Raw genomic sequence first — 14,335 nt, forward strand, 5'->3', positions numbered from 1 at the left:
CCGCACTCCGACGTATCAACAAGGACAAACATGGCGCCTCCCCAGCGCCTCCGAGGGCTCCCGCCACCGTTAGTCGCTGCTCCCATTCTGCTTCTGCACATAATGCACGATTGTTCACACCAAATTCTCTTACTAGTGCGCTAGCACGAGTATTGGAAGGCCGAGGGTATCAAACTCGAAGTTACCTCTATAGCTGAGTCTAATTTGATCCCTCCGACACCATCCGTTACCAGAGCATCTTGCAAGTGGGCTCCCTGGATTTGTGAGCATCTTGACTCAGCTACGGCTCTATGCACTGAGTGCTGCTCACAGGGATGGCACATTGTGACTCTGCGGCTAATGGCAGGCTCCCGCTTCAATGAGAAGGCTAGGTGTCGATGATCAGAGCTTAATATGGGGAATGGCGAAGCTCAATCTCGTCTTCGAACTTCCTTTCCGTTGCTAACTTACGTCTGACTTATGCGAGCCCACCATTTATTTGACGCCACCTGACGGGACCTCCAAGAACGATGAGTATGAGAATCGAAATTGGCATAGCCAGTAGTCGTAAAATGCTGACTCTTGCGCCACCTTCAGGTTAAACTCAAGCTTGAATGACCGTCCCGAGGCAGCGGCGAAGTATGCCAACTCGAACCTGCTTGGGACATTTGGGGTCACGCACGAGCTGCGGCGCGTCTGCGCTTGGCTCGCGAGCGACGCGAGCTCCTACTGCATCGGATCCGCGGTGAGTGTCCTCTTGGCTTGTGCGTGGCATGCGCCGCAGCTCATCGCGTCATAGTGTACTTGTGAGCAGAGGCCACAAGGCATGGCGCCAGGTGAGGTCGATGAACGACCGGTGCCCGGTATCACGTTACGAACCGGCATCTCATGCGTACCAGTACCAAGCTTAGAAGAGCAAGGTTCCCATGACGGGGTGCCCATGACGTCCGCGGGCAACTTCGTAGGTTCGTGACTGTATCCAGACTTCTAATGCACGCACGCAAAGTACAAAAGGCCTCCCATCCGACCCCGCATCTGCCGCACTGCGACAACCCAAACGATGCTGAGGATGCTCCCCAAACTCTCTGCATCGCGCCTGGCATCGGCCCTGCGTGCACGGCACTCTCACGCCAAGTTCTCTAAGGGTGCTTCCCTTTGCTCTCCCCATGGTCGCATGATGTCCTACGGTCCGGTCGGCGTCGCCAGAGCACTCGAAGCTTCTTCCTCTAACGGTAAGCCCTGCTTATCAGCGCAACCTATTCGAATGCCGCTATTGACGAAGTGATTGTGGTGTCGAGATACGGACCCGACGTTGTTCAAGCAAGAGTTCTCTCTCGCCGACCGCGTCGCGCTGGTGACGGGCGGGAACCGCGGCATCGGACTCGAGTTGGCACTTGCCCTTGTAGAAGCCGGGACGCGTGCCGTATACTGCGTGGATCTCCCGGAGGCACCTGGAGACGAGTTTGCGAAAGTGCGCGAGTATGCCTCTCAGCTGAAGGGAACGGGCGGGGAGGCAAGGCTGGAGTACATCAGCGCGGACGTGACGGACCAGGTTAGTCTCCTCCGGAATCTGCTCGCTGGTCGCGTCGAGCCAATTTGATTTGACCCTGGTCCTCCGTGTCTGCCATAGAATGCCATGTGGAAGATCGGAGAGGCAGTAGGAGATCGAGAGGGCAGGATGGATGTTTGCGTCGCGGCCGCGGGGATCTTACGGGGTGACACTCTGTGCCTCACCTATCCCGCGAAACAGTTCGAAGAGGTATGTTCAGTCGAGTCCATAGAACACGCGCATCGGACAGACGACCGTACGAGCAGGTTATCGCAGTGAACGTGAACGGCGTGCTCTACACAGCACAGGCTGCGGGACAGCAGATGGATCGGTTCGGGAACGGCGGTAGCATCATCATGATTGCGAGCATGAGCGGCCACGGAGCGAACAAAGTATATAATGGCGTACCTCTTTTGAGTACCTCAACTGTGCTAATGTTGACTTTGCAGGGCCATTCAGGGGTTTCATACAATACTTCCAAGTCTGCAGTATTGCAGATGGCGCGAAGCATGGCGTGCGAGCTTGGGCCTAAGAACATTCGCGTGAACACGATCAGTCCCGGATACATCAACACCAGGTATGTCTTGAGCGTATGTCCGGGTCCCGATGAGCGACCAACTTACCTAGTATCCTCGCTCTCCAGTATGACGGGACCGTTCCTGGCTAAGCGTCCGGAACTCGTCGAAACATGGTCGAGCCAAAATCCGCTCGGTCGGATCGGAAGACCGGACGAACTTCGCGGCATCGCGGCGTGGCTCGCGAGCGATGCGAGCTCGTTCTGCACTGGAAGCGAGTGAGTGTCTGTCTATGATTGCAGACTCTGGGGCGCATGCGTTCAAACAGCTGACGGCGTTGTGCAACAGCATCCTTGTGAGTGGAGGGCATCATGCATGGTAACAAGTCTCCTGGAGTCATTCGTCCAAGTTGGCCATAGTAGCAAGCACCACAGAAGGACAGAGGAGAAGTACTTAACACTCACATCGTGCTGCTGGGAAGTTAACCTGTACAGATATGTATGAGTTTCGCGAGCTTCAGGTTGTGAGTTAGGAATGCTTGAGTGAACAATTCTGGACTGAGAACGAGCGCGACATGCTGAAGCCTGAGGCGCGTCAACTCGGCAGAGTCACGGTCGCGTCTGTGACGTGTCATGTGATGTGTGTCACATCCGATGATGAGGACGGGGAGACGCGCTGGGCAGCGACAACGACGGCCACGACATCACAGGCGAAGATGTCCTCTAGGGCCTTCACACGGCGCGGGAAGGCTGCAGACTCGGCAAGCCAGGATGGAGACTCCAGCAGCATTCCTTCGAAATGCTCGAGTCGCGACCGTTCACCTTCCATCGTCTTCCTCTACGTCCGAAAATCTGCACCTCCTCCGTTCAATGCGGACGACGCCGACCTCATCCTCCATACTTCCGCCGGCACACCTTTCAAGGTTACTAGAAGCACCATAAGAAATGCCTCTTCCGTGCTTGACGAGCTCATCTCGCGGAACCGGGAGGTGCATCGTCGTTCAAACAATGGCCGTTATCCCAAATGCGTCGAACTCACCATCCCCGAATCAGACTTTGTCCTCGAGGCGCTTCTTCGCTTCGTCTACTTTGACACACCGGTGCTATTTGACCTTGACGACATAATAGACGTCCTCAAGGCCGCGACCAAGTACAAAATATGCGTCGCCATCGACGGCCTGGCGAACAATCTCCGCATGCCGGACTTTCTCGTTAAGGATCCTCTCCGCGTATCAGCATAGCTCAGAAGTTCGCGCTGAAGGATCCTGATGCGACCTTCCGGCGCGCAGTCCTGAAACATCCGGTGCAGTGGCCTCCAGCGACTCACGACCCGGAGTCGCTCCGCTGGCAGGAGCTCCACAACGCGGTCAAGTACCGTCGGAAGATCTCCTTTGACGCCGTCTCTCTCATCGAAGACCCTGCACGCCTGAGCACACTTCCATGGGACCGCGTCCCCGGGGGAAAACCTCCGTGCGGCGGGGCGTGTTGGTGGCCCCTCTACGCCGACCGTGCAAGACCGGTGCTGCACGAGGCTCCGCTCAGCGACGTCGTTTGCTCCGCTTCTTTCGTGGCCTCGGTCGGGATGGAGCTCAAGTGCGTGGATTGCAGGGAGCGCCTCCTGTGCATACTACTTCCCAACGGGTACATCGAGCAACTGAAGCGCGATATCGATGCTTTGCCGGAGGCAAATCACTATGCATGGTGAGGATGGTTCAGTGCACGATTCTTTCCCTGAAATATTCCGAAGCGATGCTGACACGCAGTTTCTTCAGACTTGCTTATTCATGGACATTGCATGTTGTAGACGTGACACATACAATGTAGCTCTGAATTTTCTAAACCCACACTCATTGCCCCCGTTAGCTCACGCTCCACTGCAACTAGTACCTCGGAGCCTCCGCGGTCGATTTCCAAGCCTGGCCTTGTCTGCGATGGATGGTGTCAGTCCTTCACAATATCGCGACCCAGACGGCGCATAGCAGCGCCTGTAACCAGTCTGAGTGAACTGTACGCTCCCTTCGCCTTTATCTGAAACATGGCTGAATGCTCTCAGTTTACACCATGACGCGGTTTCATCCTCAACATGCAAGAGAGATCTGCGTCATCCCAAGCCGCGTCCGCCGGGACGATCCCACCAGACGCGCTCGAAGCTCGTCGACCCGACCGATCCGGAGACGTGCGTGGGGGCAAATCCCCGTCGAGCTGCATCACCTCGGGGCTCGGACAATGACCCGGAGGGGTCTCAGGAACTCGAAGTGGTCGTCCGGTCTGAGTGTGCGTTCGCTACCCTCCTCCCCCAGTATGTCGTCGTATGTGTCTATGAAGCTCACACTTAATAAGGAGCTAGCTGCGATCGAACTTTATACTCTGCGTGTCCACCAAGACCGGCAGCGATGTGTGTAATACATGCCTCGACTACGCTACCGCCCGCTAATTCCCACGACCAAGAGTAAGAGGCTGTACTCGACAGCCGAACCTGTGTCGTACGTCTTCCCACGGAGCTACCAGAACTCCATAACTGCTGACTCCCTTCGCGCTGTACCTCGGGCATCGACAAGCCGACGTGAACCGAGTAGACTTGTCGACAAATAGAAGATGAACGTACGGTACATACACATCATGTCGTGCGGTCATATATGCGCGTTCTCTCGCGCGGCTCGCCCGTACCAGCAACATGCCTTCCGGGTAAACCCATGTTCGCGATGATGTCGGATCCAGGGAGTCCGATTGTAAGTATCTTGGTAGCAGCGAGCATAACTGCGGCGCCAGCAATGCTCTCAAGATTACGCACGCATGTCCGACCCCGCAGTCTATCGGGGAAGACGTACATATAGATTGCGGAAAACGACTCGCTTCACCCTACAGTCCTCAAGATGTCTCTACCTACCGATATAGCCCAGATTATTGCCTTGTATGACAGCATGTACGTGTCACTACGATGCCGGATTGAGCTATACGACACTGACCTTCGTGACTTCAGGCTAGGGGACAACTACCTTGGTTGGGTGCCGATAGGTACACACAGTCCGCTCCATGTGTTCTTTCCTTCAGGCTGACAATCGACCTTCCTGTAGCACTGCTGATATACGACTTCGTCCTGACGTTCGACCGCGAAGTCGAATTGTTCTGGAAGCGCAAACTCACAAGCGCGTCGGTGTTGTTCATCCTCACCAGGTACATCGCCATAGTACGCGTACTCCTTTCTATAATGGGGTACTTATCGATTCAATGGACCGATGCGGTATGTAATATCTACCGCCGTATACGGGTGCATACGCCAACTGACGGCTCTAGAGGTATACCACTCCAAAGCCAAGGTTGTTCTGTGGGGGAGGAACTGACCTCGGCCTTGTCTCTCGTAGTTGCAATCGGCTCGTCAAGACCGCTGCTATAACAGAGTACATGCAAAGTATTCCTTGGGCCGGTGAGTCTTACACGCAAGTTCAGCCATACATAGAGACTGATGAAGAAGTAGCTTTCTCTGCCTTGCGAGGATTCGCATTGACCAAAAATCGCGGCATAGCCGCAGTCATCTTCACTCTGTCGGTCGCTCCGGTAGGAGTCATCCTTGTAAGTGCGAATGCCTTACCGCAGAGCCGGGCAGGCACACAGATCCACTAGCTTATGGCGCTTTTCAGGCACAGTTTGTCTTAGGGATCTCTGGAGCTGCTTGGCCCGTTGCCGGTTGTCTCGCAACTTACACGAATACCCCGCGAGAACTTATCATGTCAGTCTTGAATTCCAACTCCATGCCATCCCCGTCATCACTGACCAATATATCGCATGGTCACGCAGTTGTACGTTGCGGCTTTTATCATTCTCTAAAGCTGACTGATCCGGAGGTACTAGTCCCGATTGTCTCTCGGGGAGGACAAACCATAGCCGACTTCATCCTTGTGGTCGCGACCTGGCGCACGCTCGGGACAGCTGCGATCCGCCCAAGCATGACGAAGCGGTCCCGAGGTTCCATTGCCGCGATCATGTTGTGGAACGGTATGGGACATATTCTTCAACTGCAGAATCTCGGCTAACTCGTGGTTCTGCCACGCACAGGGTTGCTGTACTTCATGTGAGTATGACACCTATAATGTCGAATGCGACGCTGCACATGTGCATGTGAAACTGAGGACTATCATCCCAGCGTACTCTTCGCGTTGAACGTCATCCACTTGGCGTTGTGGTTAACTTCCGTACGTCTGTCCTAGCCTTTCCTGCAGGGAGCAGGGACTCACCAGAGGCTTCGGATGTACTGAGTAACCTTGCAGGTCTTCGGCAATCCAGTTAGTTTCATGACCGAGTTCACAGATCCGTACGTCGACTCAATACGAGCCCTCTCCAGGACGGGTCACAACTTCTACATCTTCCTACAGCCTCACGACTATCCTCATCACGCGGTTCCTCCTCGACCTACAGGAGGCTGAACAGCGCGACATGAAGCTTGATTCCGATAACCCGCTGCATTTCCCTCGGTCGTACGGCGCACTCAGCTTCGCACGCGTCATGGGCTCTGTTGGCGAAACCATCGTGCCCGGCGCTGCGCGGAAAGATGCCTGTGAAGATTATCTTGACTCGGAAGGCGACGGTGACTTGGACAGCTTCGAACTCGCACTAGGTGGACGGTGGGAGCAGAGTTGTTGAGAGGAGGACAGTTGTTCAAGTTGTTGACGGCTCCAGAAACGGGTGGCGGAAACCAGGGCATCCGCGACTTGTAACCCCGCCGTCGTCGACAGCTCACGTGGTCGTGAAGAGGACAACGCTTGACTCGACCTCCCTTCCTGAAGTACCTGTACTCAATACACAAAGATCTCCTTCGTAATGCAACTGTCCTCGTCAGATTCAAACTCTGACCCGTTTCATTATCGCTGCTGGCGCTCTCCCATCCCCATCCTCATCGCCGTGTCCGAGATTCAAGACAGCGACTTTCGTACCGCCGCGACTGGCCCTCGTCAGCCCTTGATGAGGTCTCGAGCGATTCTCATGGCCATTCCGGCATCATTCTATTTCGATCGCGATTAGTATGATGCCAACCTCAGGCGTGAGTCGTACTCACCTTTCTTCATCTAGGCTCGTCATTGCGGCGCGCTCATGAAAGCACGATATGTAATGATTCATACCAGCCGGCTTGAAATGCAGCGGCACCCTTCTCGGTTATGGCTATAAAGGTGGACTAGCATGAGCTGTTCTCCTTATCCCGATTTCGTTCGCTTTCCTTTCTCCTCCCACTTTCATTCCCACCGAGCTGAGCTCGCAGACGTCCAAATTTGCTCGTCTTCCCCTCACACCTTCTTTTCTATCGCGCTGCGCTTGCAGACCGTCCATCCGAAGCCCTTTGTTCACCCCGTTACACTCCTTCATATCCCTCGCGCTTCCGACCATGCTCTCCAACGCTCTCTTCCTCGCAGCATCTTATATCGCCATCTGCTGGGCTGCTCCATTGCCGAGTCTCAGCGTTTCCGGCCCTGCAGATCTCAATGTGCGGACGACTAATCTTGGCCCCGGCGAGACTTTGAGGCTAGAGCTATCAGTTGTCTTGACACAAGTACGCATTCTCTAGTCCTCCCTGCTGACATCGCGCTGACAATGATTGACAATCGACGCAGGGTGTGGCTGCAGGTGCCGGAGAGGACAACAAGTCCGACACGGATACCTATGCGCCTATCACCGTGGATACCACGCACACACTGCTTGAGCCTCGCGGTATGTGCATTTCAATCACTCATCAACATCCTTCATGACTCACTGAAAAGTGTTCGTATAGATCGAACGTGAGTTCTTACACCCACGCGATAGGTATTGCTACGCTCAACTCACCGTGTCGTGTTGGTTGTCTTAGGGCAAACAACCGCAGTGGCACACATGACCAAGTCACGACCTCCAGTCGGGAGGTAGTAGACGGCTCACAGGGCACCGTTCAACCTTTCACACTGCGCGATGGAATTGTCGGAGTAGTCACACCTGGCTCTTGTATCGTGGTAAACGGCTCGGATGGGGTGAATCTTCCACAAGGCCCGTAGAATGGGAGATTTCATTTTAGACAAAGCGTCATGCGGATCGATATGTAAATTATGCAGCTCCAGGATGTCAGAGTCCAGAGGAGCCGTAGATTATGTAATAGAATGGCATTGCGTTCGGCCGCCTCGATCTTCTCTTCGAGACACTGATGTGCGTGGGACCTATTCCTCAGGTAGTCCCTTCGCTCTCCACGAATTCGAGGTACAGAGTCCGTGCCACTCTGCGGTCAGGCAGAGAGCTGAAGCTACCAATAGATACACAGCGCACGATCTATGGCATTCGCGCACGTTCCAGTGGCGGTCCTACGACGCATAACAGTCGGGAGACCGCCAACACTTGAACGACTCGATATGCTTGTTCCACGGGTTGTTGGTAACGCTCCGGCCTCCGCTCGCGTCCCCCGGATGCTGGAACATCCAGAAGAAGCCGTCTCCAAAAGCACAGTTATCCGTCCTGAGGAAAGTCAGCCCATTAGGACTCAACATGTCGCACGAGCTCTTACTTGTATGCTACGACCGAGAAATCAGAGTCAGCAATAATACAGAGATGTTGCGATGATACGTAGGAGATGGGGACACACCGAAACACATCGTGCACGAGTCGGGGCCAAAGCTCGCAATCTTGTTCTTCCAGTCCGAGCCGAGGACAATACAGGTGTCCAGGGGCTGCACCGCGTAGCCGCATTCCCCGCCCCAGTTCGTCCCGGAGCAGATGTACACCCCACCGATGTTCCGTTTCTGGCGTGATAAACATGGCGAGTTAGGTCCGTTGGGCCGTGGGGCGAGTGATCGAGCATGAGAACGGATAATGTACTGACCTCTAGCCTGAGATTGGTATCCGAGCTTGGCAGGATCTCTACCTCCAGGTCGAGGGGAGTCGTGTTGGCGACCGGTGATACCACGACGTAGAGGATGAACGTGAAAGCGGCGAGGAGAGTGAACATGGAGAGCAGGATCTCGGGGGCGAGGGGCACGGGAGAGCCAGAAACCTGAGGTTGCACGGTACTTATACCTAGCTTGCAGTATCGTACGCCGCCCGCCTCTAAGCGTCGGGCTTCCTATTACAGCACGCCGGATTGGGATTGGTCGGTTGCTGTGCTCGGGACGTCGTCGACGCTACCATGCAGGTCGCCAGGTTTGTGCTGCTCTGTGAATCGGGTGTGGCCCATACGGGGATTGCTGTTGAAGCTTTTTAGCCTGACGCGGTTGAGCACAACCTCGGTGAAAGTGCTCTAGCTGGAAGTAGTAGCTTGTACGTTAGGTGCGTTAGCGATGACGTAAATACAGCAATTATAGGAACCACCTACTCACTTGCAGCAAGAAAATCGAACTGTAGCATCTTCAGCAGAAGGTACGGTGATGCGGGCATCCTAGCCGAATAGAGATGGGATCCGAATGCGAGTATACTGCATGAGGTTGAGTTCTCGTCGCTGAGTTCGTGGTCACATCTGTGCACGCGTGCCGTGCTGGTATAACAGGACATCTGGGGTGGTATTCTCGCTTTATCTTCCAGGATGTATACTCGTACAGCAGGAATTCATGTCATAACCTAGCCCCACCTAGTCACTTCTGGGACCGTAGGTTCGCGAACCGCGCCTTCTGTCGCTGAGTGATGTACGCCTATAAGGCCGGAACGTCAGTCCAGGACCGACGGTAAGACAAGACATACGCACCTCGTCGAACGTAGCCTTGAAGCTCTCCCTGTTCAGCAGATCCGCGAGGTACTTGCCGAACCGAGCGAACCTGCCCTGTCCAGAGCTCAACGCCTCCCACACCTGCTTGCCCTCGCCCTCAGGATAAGCCCCAAACTCGTTGATCAGCGAAACCCTCGCGCGCGCAAGGAACGGCGTGATCGCGATGTCCGCGATCGAATACTCGCCCACCGCAAAGCCGCCCTCGGCCGGGAGGAGCGCCTGGACGTACTCGACGGCCTTGTAGAAGTCTTCGACGGGGCTCTTGCCCTGGAGGAAGTTGTGCCAGGCGGGGACCAGCTTCGTGGAGACACCGTCGATGAAGAAGCGCGCCTTGGCGCGGAGGACGGGGTCGGAAGGGAGAAGGTGCGCGTTAGGGTAGAGGTCAGCGATGAACTCAACGAGGACGAGCGACTCGGCGAGCTTGATTGAGTCGGGCGAGGGCTGGTCTGGTGGGACCGCGGGACCGCCGTATGCGATCGCGGGTACCTAGGAAGGTACGGGAATGGTGATTTCAGCCATGAGCATGCTCGAACGCGCGCAGTGGACGAGACGGACCTTGCTAGCGGGGTTCACCTTCGGTGCGTACCACTCGGGCTTGTTCTGCAAATCGATTTCGTACCGGGTGAAAGGAGCTTTGGCCTCGGCAAGCGCGATCTCAGCCTGGCCAGCGCAGCAGTCAGTAGGTACGTTCGGCATGCGTATGTGTCGAAGAGCTCACGCGTTGGGCATATGGACAGACCTACGATAGGTTGTCAGCCATGCTTCCCCTTCGAGCGTATATGTATGCGTCTAACCTTGGCAGTGTACAGAGTAATGGACTCGGGCATGGTCGATGGCTCAGTTGGTGAGAGGGGATTCGCAAGCATTGACACTGAGAACTGCCTATATATATGCGGTCAATATTGAGTATTAGAGCGAGTGCGTACCTGCGACGCAAGATGGTGTCATCGGGAGGCTGATAAAGCAGCGTTCACATGAGAGAGCCTGGAGTTCGTGTGGATGACCTATGTTTAGTACCGGTACTACGCCAGACTAAGTCGACACCGACAAGACGGTGGACTTGGTCGAAGCTCACGCTTTTGAAGGTGTTGAGGAGGTCGCCGACGAACTCTGGTCGCTACGAGGCGACATTCTGCCTGGCGACGCTGAATGATATACGCACCACGCACCTCAACTACGAACGAGTGAGACATTCGTATCTTGCTCGTGTCCACTCCCCTTCGTGTCAACCGTGTCGCAATACTGGCATTCGGAGAGCATCATGAAGTACATTCATGGCGTATGCAACACGGTACAACATCGCAAAGCTTCAAAGCCACAAGAACTCACCTTCAACCCTCAATTCCACAACTTCCCTCGCGGGGCCTCAATCCCTCTCGCGATCATCCACACCGCCTCCGTATATGTGTGCACTGGCGAGTGCCGTTGAACCGGACGGCTATGCACCGTGGGCTCTTCGGAGCTGCGTCTTTTGTTGTCGATATCGCTGCTATAGGTATCCTAGACGCAAAGCGTAGAGCATACGTTGTATTTAGAAAGCGACTGGTTCATGGCGGCTGGCGGACAAAGCGAGGTGGAGGTCGGAGAACAAGGCAGGTAGCGCGCGTATGCTCCTTCGTCTCGAACGTCCATCATCTCCTGCTGCTCCCTCTTCGTCGACCTTCGTCCTTGTACCAACCGATATCTTGCAGTGAGTCTGCAAGACTCGAGCGTTCTTTAGCAACGTTTCTACGGATCCTGATACTCTTCTGGAAGCAAACTTCTTGTCAACATATACTACGAGGCCTCGATGGACGCGACGGTTACTCCCGTTCCCTCTGCGGCGGAGAGGGTGCCTGCAGAGATATGGCTCCAAATATTTGCTCTTGTGCCCAAGTCCACCGACCTCTACAGTCTCAGCGTCGCGTCGCGTCGCTTCCGCGATCTGACCACCCGCGCACTGCACCGCGATCTTGTGTGGATTAAGCCACACTCTGCTGAGCAGGACCTTGTCGTATGGGAGAGAGAAGACGGTATGGATCCTCACGTGCGGTCTCTCGAGATTAGCATCCCTTCGAAGAGAGTCCACAACATGCCCCGTGCAGATGACAGGCTTTCTGACGACACCCCGGCGGAGGCCAACGCCCGCCTTGCCTACATTGCTGCTATGCAGAAACTGGACGCGATCTTATGGGTGCACATACGCAAGTTCACAAACCTCTCGTCTCTGGCATTCATCGACATGCACATCGACAACGAGCACTTCCACCTGATACACCGCCTGCCTCAGCTGCGCTCGCTCCGTCTCGAAGCGTGCGTGTTCAGTGGTAACGCCTCGCAAGGATTCGACAACCGTACGCTTCCCATCACTGAGTTGACGATGCTGAACGTCCGCCGTGGCCAAGATTCACGCCCGAATTGGCACCAGCCCTTGAACTGGGCTCACTTCCAGCAGCTCATGCAGCTGCATGCCAACGGTCCACCCCCGATGCCAGGAGGTGGCGGGCCGCCCGCGTGGATGCACCCCGCCGACCCCTTCGCCGAAGCCCTCTCGCTCGCCGTCGCCGCCAACCTGCGCACGCTCACCATCGACGAGTCTGCCGACGTCTTCCGGTATGTCTTCGAGCCCATGGATGCAGAGGCGCGCGGATGGACGGTCCCCGCATCGATCGAGGAGCTCTACGTCAAGCGCACGCGCGCCCTCAGTGCCGAGACGAAGCCCGCCGCGCACGGGCAGGGCTCGTTCCCCGACACGCACCTCTACCACTTTTGCACCCAGGCCCCGAGCCTCAAGCTTGTCTCCACGCCCATCTTCGTCCCTGCGCAGGTCACGATCGCCCCAGAGGCGCTTCCGCTCGGGCTCGACCGCTTCGCTGCGCCGCTCGAGACGGCGCAGTTTGTCGCCGCGGTGCGCGACGTGAAGGCCTTGGGGCTGCTCAAGTGCGGCCTGGCCACGCGCGAAGGCGTCACGGCGCTCGCGGACATCGCGCTCGCGCGTCCGGGGCTCAAGATGCTCATGATGGAGTGCCAACACTGGGATGCGGAGATCGTGTCCGCGGTCTCGCTGCACTTCAAGGAGCTGCGCCGTCTGAAGATCATGTATGTCGGAGCGGGCCCTGACGAGGTGCGTCTTGTATACCGAGTTCTCTTATGAGGCTGACATCTCGAGCTTGCAGAACTTCCTCGTCTCCTTGGCGCCGGATTTCCTGGCGGAGATGCCGGACCTGCACACGCTCGAGATGTACCGGCTCCCGCCACGCAGTGACTTTGTACCTGCGCATCCGCAGTTCCTCTGCGACGAGTCGTGGGGCTCTATCGAGGAGGAGATGCGCGACCTCCTCATCGGGTGGAACCGCTTCTGCCCAAAGCTGCGCAAGGTTCAGCTCGTCTCTGGGTACGCCATGACGCGCGGGTTCGAGGGCGGGGTGTGGAAGCTGGAGAGGATCAGCCACCTCGAGCAGATCGAGTATCTGGACTACTGAAGAATCGGCCCGTGCTATCTTGTTGCCTTGGTGTCTGCTGCACAACGTGTATTATACTGTACATGAGGTATTTTGGCTCTGCGTCACGCTCCTCCGTGTGCCCTCTCGACGTCTGTTCACTTCTGGTACGGCTGTTTCTCCTCCATGATGACCGACCTATCCTCGACCGTCCACTCCGCCTCTCTGCTGACAATCCTGCTCTTCCCCTCCGCAGGGTAGCGCGAGATATCAAGCGGCTCCCTGCTCCCTCCAATGAGGTACACCATCTCCGTCGCACCCGCCCTGAAGGCATGCGCGCACGGGACGCCAGCCTTGAACCCGAAGAAGTCGCCCTTCTGCACGCGCTCCTCCCTCGGGACGACGACCTCGCGGTCCTTCACCTCCGAGTCGCCCTCCCAGACCAGGAGCACCGCGTCCGGCCCGGCCTCGAGGACGTAGAACCACTCGTCCTCGTGCGTGTGCCAGTGCAGCGTCGTGCTCGTCGCGCCGGGCGGGAGGCGCCCCAGGTGCACTGCTGTCTTTGTGAGGCCCGTGATGTCCCCGAGGGAGAGTTGGTAGCGGTGGTTGGTGTGCACGATCGGGTGGATGCGGTGTTCGAGTGCGTCTGAGGGCAGGTCGGCGGTGCGGACGAGGTAGTTCTGGCTCGACGATGGACTTGTTGCGCTCATGCTGCAGTATTACTCGGAAGCAGGTCGAATTGCTCTCCTGTTAGATGAATAGGGTGAGTATGATATGATACGCATGAATGCGATGCGAAGAATGTGACCTGATACGCAGAGTTTTAGTGTGTTCTGGAGAAGCTTGTACACCGATGGCAGTGAACTGTATCGCGGGGGGTGGGCTATATATGCTGCTCCTCGGCGTCTCCTCGAATTTAGGCCGAGATGTGTGAATCAGCTGGTTCCGGGCCAAATCATACAGTGTATGAAGCCCTCCGTTCTCTTCTTATCCCCGCATAGTACGCATTATCTACTCACCGGGTCGACGATTCCCGCGGCGTTCACCCACATTCATACCCCATACTTCAACGAGATCTTCAACGACCGTCGCCAGTCGCTCGCAAACGAGGAAGCTCTCAGCGTGCGCTTCCGCTCGCTCACTTTGCAATATCCCTCGACGAGCTGCGT

General features: G+C 56.2%; 9 protein-coding genes across 9 annotated transcripts; 6 read left to right on the forward strand and 3 right to left on the reverse strand.

Annotated features, from left to right (window-relative positions):
* Window positions 1–30: 30 nt before the first annotated feature.
* L226DRAFT_561806 (uncharacterized protein) lies at window positions 31–1,078 on the forward strand (the record flags this gene model as incomplete). The annotated part of the gene is made up of 5 exons (XM_067683458.1): window positions 31–135; window positions 313–371; window positions 577–724; window positions 779–815; window positions 879–1,078. 5 exons carry the CDS (start codon window positions 31–33, stop codon window positions 950–952), a joined length of 423 nt encoding a protein of 140 aa, XP_067533215.1. The 3' UTR covers window positions 953–1,078.
* On the forward strand, window positions 1,049–2,425 carry L226DRAFT_466836 (sorbose reductase sou1; the record flags this gene model as incomplete). The annotated part of the gene is made up of 7 exons (XM_067676007.1): window positions 1,049–1,211; window positions 1,278–1,531; window positions 1,610–1,738; window positions 1,795–1,920; window positions 1,978–2,105; window positions 2,172–2,321; window positions 2,392–2,425. The coding sequence occupies 7 exons, from the start codon at window positions 1,049–1,051 to the stop codon at window positions 2,423–2,425; spliced, it is 984 nt and encodes a 327-aa protein (XP_067533216.1).
* A 333-nt stretch (window positions 2,426–2,758) lies between these two features.
* On the forward strand, window positions 2,759–3,747 carry L226DRAFT_614789 (uncharacterized protein; the record flags this gene model as incomplete). Its single annotated transcript, XM_067686692.1, has 2 exons — window positions 2,759–3,271; window positions 3,352–3,747. 2 exons carry the CDS (start codon window positions 2,759–2,761, stop codon window positions 3,745–3,747), a joined length of 909 nt encoding a protein of 302 aa, XP_067533217.1.
* A 1,168-nt stretch (window positions 3,748–4,915) lies between these two features.
* On the forward strand, window positions 4,916–6,754 carry L226DRAFT_614790 (uncharacterized protein; the record flags this gene model as incomplete). The annotated part of the gene is made up of 12 exons (XM_067686693.1): window positions 4,916–4,965; window positions 5,023–5,057; window positions 5,117–5,283; window positions 5,403–5,466; window positions 5,518–5,612; window positions 5,681–5,771; window positions 5,892–6,035; window positions 6,096–6,111; window positions 6,184–6,232; window positions 6,308–6,351; window positions 6,413–6,654; window positions 6,717–6,754. The coding sequence occupies 12 exons, from the start codon at window positions 4,916–4,918 to the stop codon at window positions 6,752–6,754; spliced, it is 1,035 nt and encodes a 344-aa protein (XP_067533218.1).
* Window positions 6,755–7,274: 520 nt separating this feature from the next.
* On the forward strand, window positions 7,275–8,191 carry L226DRAFT_151036 (uncharacterized protein). The gene is made up of 4 exons (XM_067672433.1): window positions 7,275–7,581; window positions 7,643–7,739; window positions 7,801–7,807; window positions 7,876–8,191. The coding sequence occupies exons 1-4, from the start codon at window positions 7,417–7,419 to the stop codon at window positions 8,054–8,056; spliced, it is 450 nt and encodes a 149-aa protein (XP_067533219.1). The 5' UTR covers window positions 7,275–7,416; the 3' UTR covers window positions 8,057–8,191.
* Window positions 8,048–9,033, reverse strand: L226DRAFT_614791 (uncharacterized protein). The gene is made up of 4 exons (XM_067686694.1): window positions 8,872–9,033; window positions 8,635–8,791; window positions 8,557–8,563; window positions 8,048–8,507 (listed from the first exon to the last, which is right to left on the reverse strand). Exons 1-4 carry the CDS (start codon window positions 8,995–8,997, stop codon window positions 8,357–8,359), a joined length of 441 nt encoding a protein of 146 aa, XP_067533220.1. The 5' UTR covers window positions 8,998–9,033; the 3' UTR covers window positions 8,048–8,356.
* A 485-nt stretch (window positions 9,034–9,518) lies between these two features.
* On the reverse strand, window positions 9,519–10,635 carry L226DRAFT_537122 (glutathione S-transferase C-terminal-like protein). Its single transcript, XM_067681259.1, has 5 exons — window positions 10,542–10,635; window positions 10,466–10,486; window positions 10,303–10,407; window positions 9,727–10,233; window positions 9,519–9,673 (listed from the first exon to the last, which is right to left on the reverse strand). Exons 1-5 carry the CDS (start codon window positions 10,572–10,574, stop codon window positions 9,617–9,619), a joined length of 723 nt encoding a protein of 240 aa, XP_067533221.1. The 5' UTR covers window positions 10,575–10,635; the 3' UTR covers window positions 9,519–9,616.
* A 721-nt stretch (window positions 10,636–11,356) lies between these two features.
* Window positions 11,357–13,266, forward strand: L226DRAFT_151055 (uncharacterized protein). The gene is made up of 3 exons (XM_067672434.1): window positions 11,357–11,437; window positions 11,503–12,850; window positions 12,903–13,266. The coding sequence occupies exons 2-3, from the start codon at window positions 11,537–11,539 to the stop codon at window positions 13,206–13,208; spliced, it is 1,620 nt and encodes a 539-aa protein (XP_067533222.1). The 5' UTR covers window positions 11,357–11,437; window positions 11,503–11,536; the 3' UTR covers window positions 13,209–13,266.
* Window positions 13,195–14,013, reverse strand: L226DRAFT_554071 (uncharacterized protein). Its single transcript, XM_067682974.1, has 2 exons — window positions 13,975–14,013; window positions 13,195–13,913 (listed from the first exon to the last, which is right to left on the reverse strand). Exon 2 carries the CDS (start codon window positions 13,874–13,876, stop codon window positions 13,325–13,327), a length of 552 nt encoding a protein of 183 aa, XP_067533223.1. The 5' UTR covers window positions 13,877–13,913; window positions 13,975–14,013; the 3' UTR covers window positions 13,195–13,324.
* Window positions 14,014–14,335: the final 322 nt, after the last annotated feature.

The sequence above is a fragment of the Lentinus tigrinus genome, assembly GCF_003813185.1.
Source record: "Lentinus tigrinus ALCF2SS1-7 unplaced genomic scaffold L226scaffold_22, whole genome shotgun sequence".
Classification (NCBI taxonomy): Eukaryota; Fungi; Basidiomycota; class Agaricomycetes; order Polyporales; family Polyporaceae; genus Lentinus; species Lentinus tigrinus.